At 35.8% G+C, this 9683-nt stretch overlaps 1 protein-coding gene across 1 annotated transcript; it reads left to right on the top strand.

Annotated features, from left to right (window-relative positions):
- Positions 1–400: 400 nt before the first annotated feature.
- LOC137388596 (HCLS1-associated protein X-1-like) lies at positions 401–9156 on the top strand. The gene is made up of 8 exons (XM_068075077.1): positions 401–495; positions 631–711; positions 932–1107; positions 1289–1380; positions 4734–4799; positions 5576–5603; positions 6499–6644; positions 8917–9156. The coding sequence occupies exons 1-8, from the start codon at positions 413–415 to the stop codon at positions 8995–8997; spliced, it is 753 nt and encodes a 250-aa protein (XP_067931178.1). The 5' UTR covers positions 401–412; the 3' UTR covers positions 8998–9156.
- Positions 9157–9683: the final 527 nt, after the last annotated feature.

The following is a 9683-nucleotide window of genomic DNA, read 5'->3' as shown; positions in this document are numbered from 1 at the left end:
CTTACTGGAGAATGAGTAATAGATATACACTAGACATAGTCTAAATTAGCCTAACTGATGTATTTTTTATTACTTTTACATTTTATTTTCAATTCTTATAAATTTGTTTACTTGTTTTACAACACTATTTTTCTAAAAAATTTAAACATCGTATGTTAGGGATTACTTTGCATGTTGAGACAGATTTTTGCTCAAATTTTATGTAATAATGTCCTAACAAAGTATGTTGAGGTGATTGTAAGTCAAGGTTGGACTGTAGAGGAATTTGATAATCAAAGCAGACGATGCAGCATTACTAGCCGCATATGCTTTTTTATCATAAAAGACATGAACAGTTGTTAGTACTATGTCTATAGGCATGCCTAAGTGTGTTCTCATGGTATAAATGCTGTCTTAGTAATCGTCTTCTCTTATGTCTCTTTTAGGCTCACAGCTCAATGTAAAAAAAAGTAAAATGGATTGGCTCAGAAGCTTCTTGCCAGGTTTCATCTACAGGTGGGATATAATATGACAGATATGTTAGAAACCACATTTTCTTACTGTACTTCAGTCTGACACAGAAAATCCCTCATATTATGTCTACAAATTGTTTAGTTTTTTACCTGATCAGAAATTGAATGCATGTTGCAGGCCTCACAGGCACCCACCAGATGACTATTCAGACTATACCTACCCCTCTCATTCTAACCCTGAATCTTTTCGTAGAGATAAGTAAGTGCTGTACTTTTTACGCCATGAGACCGTCAAGTGCCATTAGCGGCCATCTACTTGTATATCAAATCGCATCATATCCCTAATCGCATTGTATGCTATCACTTTTTCTTTGTAGCCTTTTGGCTTTGCCGAAACTTTGTGCCAGTCAATATACATGGTTTCCTCTGATGTTTTGTTTGTGGTGTGATAACCTTTTTGTCGCGATCTGGTTCTGTAGCTTTGAAGACGATGACCGCCGATTTGGCGGTTTTGGATTCTTTGCACCATTTCCACGCAATTTTGAAGATATGAGGAAGGAAATGGATGAATCTTTTGATGAGCTATTTAAAATATTTGGAGTAGATAATTTGCCAATGTTTGACCCGTATATACCAGACCATCCTCAATTTCCGGGTTGGTGAATTTCCTTTTTTAATATAAAATTTGCTGATTGCTGTCTTTTTTTCTACTCGCTGAAAACAAGATAGCTATTTTCTCAAGTCAATTTAGTTTCATTTCATGTCAGAAGCATAATTTTCAAGGAAACTCAGTTTTGCAGCGGAAATCCTATCACCATAAACTGTTGCATTTGAAGGTGGTTTTGGTCAGCAGCCCAAAGCACAGCTTCCACATGCTAATGAGAATGTTCGAGACAGAATGCTGAAGGGATCTGATAACTCTCAATATGCAAGTAGTTAATTCTTTATTATAACCACACGTGCATACTTAGTGGTGAGACATGTATGCAGTTGCTATAAACTCTGTAATGTACTTGCAACAGTCTCAACCCTTGTGGAAGTCTGTTAGAAATTGTAGTACCTCATACCTCAACATATGAGCTTAAGAGGGCTGAGCTTGTATGTCAATTTGTGTCTCAAGGCACTATTTCCTATATAAAATAACTAAATACAAATTGATCTGTTACCATACTATGGAAAAAAACACATCAAACAGGATATTACGATAGAAAATGTGTGTTTAATTGTTGTAATTCAATACCTACGCCAACAAAGTCCTGTTTGTTATCTGTTTTCGCTTTGGCGCTTTTTGTGTTGCGTTCACTATAACCTTTAGCCAACCTTTTAAAAAATGTTGAAACTGATTCGAAAAGGAAGACCGAGTGATGCTGTTATCAAAAATGGCCTCCCGCATTGTTTGTAATACAGTGACCATCGAGGACCATCTCGTGTGCTTATATATCAGAGATGACTCGTCTCTCAAGGAAGAAATTTGTTCAATATTCGACTCATATCTCAATTTTCCCGCGCGTTAGGGCACTCATATGGGGAGGTATGACTATGTATATATACTGTAAAAACTCCAATTGAACACCATGGCACTTTATTTTTGAACCTTTCCTCTATGGTGGCGGTCAATTGGAGGCGGCGGTTCAAATAAAGGCTGGCGTTGTATTTTTCAAATGGCTCGTTAGAATTTTTATAAGATAAATTTAGTTCTCGAGTGTCACCTATATTTTGCTCTTTTTTTTGGTGGAGCGATTTTAAACATTTTGGATGCAATAAATCTGCTAACTTACCTCCAACTTGTCAAAGATCTTTTAATAAATATGCATTGAGAAACCGAGCACTATCTCTATCAGTTGATATCCATTGCTTGCAATTGACCTGCTTTAATATTATAGCCTGTGTCCTTTGCAGTTTGTTGGCACTTTCAGTTTTTAATTTATTCTAAATTTGAAGACATAATTTTATTTTACATTTATATTTACAAATGTTGCATAAAAACTCATTGCATTCATTGATATGTTTGCTACAGTTTGCAGCCAAAATTAGCTTTGTAAGTGCAATAACAGAGGAGTTACGAGCGTTGATCAATATGATCAGTATGATCAGATTACCACAATGATGCTATTAAATAATATGCTATAAATTCGCAAATTTATAAGTTATGTAATGATAATCTATCAAATGCTACAAATATATATTCATAAACAAATGACATAAACGACCCATACTTATATTACATGCAGAAACAAAAATTAATGTTTTTAAAACAAAAATATTTCCATCGTTTGCTCAGATAGCTGCGTTCTGATTGTTGCTTTCGATGGAACGAACATCTTCTGGTTGTCCAATACCTTCCACAATGTCTTCTGATCTCAACTGAACATCTGCACTGCTGAACTAGTCAATATTAGCGTTCAAACAATTTTTTGTCAGAGCAAAACCTTGAATTTAGCACAAAGACAACACGTAAAAATTTTGCTCGCTAAACATAACCTTTGGCCCAAAACTTGCAAACCATTTTTTTTATATATGTACATCAAAGTATTAAGACCGCGTTATTCTAGGAACTAATATTAGCCTGAGACAGTTATTAATTATTTCTATGGTGTCGCTTTCAAAGTTCATCTACCATCATTAATTTAAACCGCTTTCATATACGCACGTCGAAGTATCAAGACCGCGTTAAACAAGGAGCTACTATTAACCCGAAACTGTTATTGATCATTTCTATGGTGTTGCTTTCAAAGTATTAACGAAAAAAAGTGAAAAGCTTTGGAGTTGGACAACGAGAGAATTGATTGTTATTAATGTAAATGATTCATTATTAGTACGGTTTTGTGGACACTTTTCTACTGATCACTTGATATTATGGGTTCATAAAGATCAAAGATAATCAAAGTGGCAGTTAAATGGAGGTGACGTTCAAATAAAGGGTGGCGCTTTATTTTTCAACCCTTCTTTCGTAGGTGAAATAGAGGCGGCATTTAATTTAGGTGATTTACGGTATATGTATCTATGTTTTGGAGTTGTCTATGTTTAGTTGGACAACTCTGAGTAGATTTAGGAATATGTTGGCTAAATAGTATGTATCTGCCATCATGTAACAAAAAAGTTAATCATTTTAAATCGTAATACATTAGTTGGTGATTGGTTCGGATTGCCACACATTTTTTGGTTTTTTAAAGGTAATTTCCAAAGTAAGTTGGGTTTATTTTACGCAAATTATTTGCTTTTCAATAAAAAACTTCTTAGCACTTGATACATTTAGGGCTGTAAAACATTATCAAAAGCTCCTGGAAGGATAACGAAAGGTTTATTTCAATTGCGTATTGGATCAGCTTACTTAGGAAAAGAAATCATTGATTCAAAATGATAAGGTTGAAGTTTGTGCAAAATATGTGAGCTGCCTTGGTGTTGTAGTCATTATTCTGGACTGTTGAACAGCTGGTTAGTGGTTCAATCTTATCAGGCAGCATTTGGTCTAAAATTCCTTCTGGGCTGTAAGATACACTGGTCGTGTTGCCAGCACTCTCAGCGACCCTCTGCACTGCCCCACATAAAACATCCAGTCAGTCAGATTTCTTTCGGTAGTTCTCTCAAGTCTTCATGTGAAAAAAAAGAAGTAATCCTTCAATATTTGATATCAGCGGCTTCTTAAACGGATGTGTAATTATTCTAGAAAGACGAATCTTGTAACAAATTTGGTTTTGCAATAGATTTATTAAGGTTTCGTGATAGTTATGTTGGGTTTTATAAAATTTTTAGCAAATCATATCAGTTCTCTCCGATAGGATTCACTAATTAATTTATTACATTTTGTTGCTGAGTCGTCTGTTGAATGGAACTACAATTATGCTGTTGGTCAACTGTTCAGTTGAAAGTAAGTCATTTATCTATGATTGCTAGTTTATGCATGCAGATTGGAGTAAGTGCTATTAATAATGACTCAATAATGATTATTAAACTGTCTCAGTTAAACATTTGCACAGAATCTGAAAAAAAAACAGCATGATAATATATGCGTGGTATCGAGAGGTAATGATGTTTACACTCGTACGGAATATAGCTTGTTACCATTGGCTGATTCAGTGAAAATGGCCAGAAAGGTTTTGGCGAGTTGAGGTCTTGGCCCTGTTACGTTCTTTTGTGACTTAAACACATCTTAAATGTCTTAAATGCAGATCAGAAACCGTTTTTATAGTTTATTAGGTTTCTTTGTTCAGAACTTTCTAGAATGTGCTTTGAAATTCTGACTATTTTTCTTTAGAACCCCTGGATTCATTTCTGTTTTAGGATGACGAAACTGTGAATGTTAGATCCAGGATGTTACGAAGAAGTCCCAACTACCCTGGCGCTCAGGTATGACTTATCGTCATCCTCTTTAAAAGTTCAAAGTAACACTGAGGCTATCTTGCTAAGATTCTCTTTTCTGTTTGATGGTCATCTTGCTTTACCTGGTAACACTTATTGCGAGATACATGAAAGAGACTAAAAGGAATTATAATTAGGTGTCTAAAGCACTAGGTTTTAGCTTCATCCTATTTGTTGAAGGTCATTGAATTGTGTTATTGGCAAATTAAGTAATACCAGATGCAGTATTTTGTGCAGTGGAAAGAAATTCATTGCAGTCATTTCATGTAGCGGTATGGCATCCATTATCAGCTGCAATATATACCATGTAGTTTTATTTTATTTTTTTTTGTTTTTCAAAAAAATCTTCTTAATCAAAATCTTCGAAAGAATCTTGTGGACTTACCGAGGGTTTCGCATCAATGAATAATTATCAACTTAACTTAAGGTTTTTGCTTGGTTTTGTCTAATTTTATAATAAGTGTTTTTTTGCATTTTTTGTGAAATGCTTTTTAGTGTTTATAATTACCAGTAATTTTTCTTCTTCTAACTTGCCTTAGAAATCTTTACTGGAGTCATTAACAGTTTTAATGCGTCCAGTTTGTCTAAGTTTCACCTATACATTTTACACTCTTGTCACTACTGCTCCTTCCTCTCGAGGCTGTGCACTGTGCAACCACTTATTTCCTTAACATTGTCAATTGTTTAGATATTAGCCTCTACTGGTCTCTTAAAAATATTCCATTGTATAGCCTTTCTCTATACTCAAGCCTGTTGTCTTGTAGGCTGGTCGGCCTGAACGGAGAGATATCAGTAAGTAATCAATCATTCTGCCATTACTGCTATGATTTCAGTTAGTTATTTTTTTGCACTGGCAACAATCTAGTCCATTATCAATTCGGTTTTCTCTTTGGTGTCTTTTCATCGTCCCAAGTTTGTGAATCATGTAAGTTTTTGGGCTATTCGGTGTGATCCATCACAACAAATTCAAAGGAAACTCGGGAGGCACTGTTTTGCCAAGGATATGTGTTTACCATAACTTAGGACTGGAAATGGAAGTTCTTAATCAGACAATATTTTTAAATGATCATAAACTAATATTCTGTGGCAATCGTCTGTAAAATACAGTTAAGGATGTAACATTGAATAGATGCTCCCTCTCCGAGGTGTTTACTCCTCATATGCATAATAATCGACCTTGTACACAGGCCGGTATTACAAAAACAGGCGGTGGTATTGCAGAATAGATACAATCTTGAGATTGCTCATTTAACATGAGATATTTGATATCTGCCTGTTTATTAAAATCACTATGTGGAAACTATGGAATTCTGTTTCTCATCTCTCTATCATCTTAAGAACGTTAAACATCTTTCCTAATTGTGCGCACTTACCCGGTAATAGCTGGCTATTAAGATAACTTTTAGTGTAAGTTAATCATAGCAAACAAGGCTAGACTGAGGTTCTATAAGCAAATACGTTTGGGGTGGTTTCACTGAATATTGTAGTTACTTCTATATTTTCACTGAGCATTGTAATTATTTCTATATTTTCACTGAATATTGTAATTATTTCTATATTTTTACAGAATATTGTAGTTAATTCTATATTTTCACTGAATATTATAGTTACTTCTATATTTTCACTGAATATTGTAGTTACTTCTATATTTTCACTGAACATTGTAGTTGCTTTTATATTTTCACAGATTGGGATTCATTTTTGAAAGAAGGTGGAAACATGAATGACATTCTTGAAAAAAGAAGTCAACTTCCAGACGGTGAAGTAAAAAAAGACACTCCCGTGTTTCAGTTCAGGTACTCCAGCACGACTACAAGACGCCGTCCCGATGGGGTGAGTTTGACTTTAGCTTAAGTTTTCTTATACAGCCTGTTCACACTGGATGCAGGTCGAACGCAGTGCTGTTAAGAAACAGATGGTATTCGAGTGAGAACATCGGCAAAATGGAAATAGGGATGTTTGGCTTGGTCACATAATCCCTTTCTGATTTATTTATGTGTTTTTGCACAGCCTCACTCAGAAAGTATCAGTATTTTTCTTTGGTTTGCGATTGTTTTTGATGTTTGAGGTGATCTGACTGCCAGGATGGTTCAAGATTAAAATTTACATAAGATGATGGCGGTTGGGAGGCTCAGCAGCTAACATACGTGCAAAATGACGTCACCAGTTGCAATTGTTCCTATAGTGGATATCGGCTATTGCTTATAAGTTGCAGTGTTATGCATCTCTACTCGGTCGGTTTCTGCAACTATCGACATAGTATCGATATTTATCTATTATTGGCAATTTTTGTTGATGTTTGAGGTGATATGATTGCCAGAATTTTCCTAGATTAAAATCGATAAAACTTGATCTCGATTAAAACGCTCAGGAGAAAAATACTTGCGAACTGACATCACTAGTTGTTATCGCTGCGATTGCTGATATCAGTTGATAGCAGCGTAATGCGTCTCTCTTCTGTCGGTCTCTCTGCAACTAATAGACATCATAATCACACTTTCGCTTTGTCTGAGCGTTTTAACCGCGATCAAGTTTTATCGATTTTAATCTTGAAACATCTTGGCAGTCAGATCACCTCAAACATAAAAAACAATCGCAAATAATACAAAAATACCGATACTTTCTGATAAAATCTATCAAGATTTTGTGCTAGTTCATCTTTAAAGACAGAAGTAGGATTTTTTAAAGGAGTACATCTGACAAGTTGGTATGTAGATGTCAAAAATGTAGTAAAGTATACGTTGTTAAGTCACTTAGCATTGTATTTTGACTGGTATTTATTGTCTATGCAACTGTCCGCTTCACCGTAAGGTCTCTGATGATTACATTAATCTTTGTGATGCTGGTACAAGCCGTTGTTTTTCACGGAAGTTAGCAGTTTTGAAAACTGAGTCATTATAACCTCAACGCATACAATCTTGGGCCGATATTAATGGAGTTTAGACTAGCACTAAGATATATGTCTAGTTTAGACAAGGACGATTCTCCCATGAAACCTTATACCAAAATTGGTTGGGATCAAAACGATGGCTTTGTTAATGTTTGTGCTAATTAAGCGATGTAAGGTTTTATGAAATCTTTAGGGAAAAGGATTGATATGATTGGTTAGCTAAACCTTTTTGTCATCTACCTATTGTATGAAACTAAATCTGTGCTATTAGTCCGTTGTTCGGGAGAAAGTAACAATGTTCAGGCTCGCACAAAATATATCTTACTTTATCATCGGTGGAATCAGCCAGTCTCTGATTAAACAACCATAGAAATTTGGTCTAGGAATGACCTCCTGAATAGAACTATCTTTTCGTTTCGTCTTAGATTCCATCGGAGATTCCTTTTTGTGTGAACTAGGATAGGTCTATATAGGTCAAGATAACTTGTTCATGGTATAGATAGCAGCGCAATGTCAGCGGCGTTCAAACAGCATCCAGTTTGAACTAGACTTGGTCCTTGCTTATTTCTTCCTCTTCGTCTTCCCCTCCTCATCGCTTCTCCTCCCTTTGCTCACTTTGCATGTGCGCTTGCTGCGTGTAATCTTTTCTTAAACATAATTGTCCCGTTTGAATGTAAGCAGAAATGTCAAAATATTTAATTATAATGTTGACTCAGTATCAATAAGATTTGAAGTGGTAAACGAACTCACGAAATGGGAGAATTTTCAACAGCTGATAAACATTCTTAATATATTTACCATTCTAAACTTAGGCTTGAACTTTTAACTCGCTAAAAGTGTTTAGTTTTATCAGTTGATAAGCCTTTTGGTCTTATTTTAAATTTGAAATCATTTTAGAAGGAAGTTAATTTATTTTGAAGTTGCCTTTGATAGTCAGATCGGAATCCTTTTTTGACTCACTATGAAATAGCGAGGGCTCTCTGTGTGAGGCTTATACTCACCATAGGCTGGGGCCAGGTGATCCTCTGCAAAAAAAATTAACTGAAGCTCAGACTGAGGCTAAGTTAGTTGAACTTTTTTTATAAAGATAACGTGTGGCTTTGCTTTTCCGTGCAGTATCGCATCTAAAAAATGTGTCACAATCGGAACTTGCAGGTTTAGCTGTTAATGTTTAAACCATTTCTAGGCTAATCAGTGAGATTTAAAATCTTTCAGACTATCGAAACCCGCAGAGTCACGAGGGATGAGTCAGGCAATGAGCAAGAGACTGTGGAGGTCAAAGGAGGTCAGCTGTAACTTTCCATGGCCTACTGTCTGGCTCGATATAACTTATTCATCTATCTATAGCTCTCATAGATTTGCCGACATTTTGTCTTCTATTCAACGTTATAATATTAGTGCTATTGATTATATATTTCATAATATAATATAATCCCCTAAGAAGCTTTACTTTAAGTTACCGATATGGTTTTACTAGCTCCGTTGTCATGCGCTGCTGTGACCCTCCTTGTTTCAGAAAACTTACCTTTGTTTCTCACTAAAGACATAAAACAGTTGGATACAATATTTCAGCTATGGCAAGCTTTCTTTTAAATTGGGAGGTGTGTTTGACAAAAAACTCTGTTCTATGCGCCAGCGCTATCTCTGGTCAAAATCCAACCTTAGCCGATATCTTTGGCTGTCTGCCACGGAATGTTTTACAAAATTAGATTGCATTCGGTGAAGCTCTAATTATAAACTTCAAAATAAGTTTCCCCGGTGGCTTATCATTCTGCAAACATGTGATACGCATGGTGAGGTTGTCATGAGACCTCCACTACATGATTGTTACCGGGAAGTGATAGCCGCTTAGATAATGCCGAGTTAGTCTCCTCGATCACGCGTCAGTACACAGTAGCAGTTCCACGTACCGCCCAAGCTCATGGCAAATGAGACCACGCATACGCTCGGGGAGCTCCTTAAAACTGGCAGTATTCCCTGGA

This window comes from Watersipora subatra, chromosome 2 (genome assembly GCF_963576615.1).
Source record: "Watersipora subatra chromosome 2, tzWatSuba1.1, whole genome shotgun sequence".
Classification (NCBI taxonomy): domain Eukaryota; kingdom Metazoa; phylum Bryozoa; class Gymnolaemata; order Cheilostomatida; family Watersiporidae; genus Watersipora; species Watersipora subatra.
Note: the sequence above shows the minus strand (reverse complement) of the source record. Positions and strands in the feature narration are given on the sequence as shown.

Coding starts and splice junctions, on each gene's coding strand:
- LOC137388596 (XM_068075077.1), top strand. CDS start 413: ATGTCTCTTTTAGGCTCACAGCTCAATGTAAAAAAAAGTAAAATGGAT. Junction 496..630: donor TTGCCAGGTTTCATCTACAG/GTGGGATATAAT, acceptor TGCATGTTGCAG/GCCTCACAGGCACCCACCAG. Junction 6,645..8,916: donor CAAGACGCCGTCCCGATGGG/GTGAGTTTGACT, acceptor AAAATCTTTCAG/ACTATCGAAACCCGCAGAGT.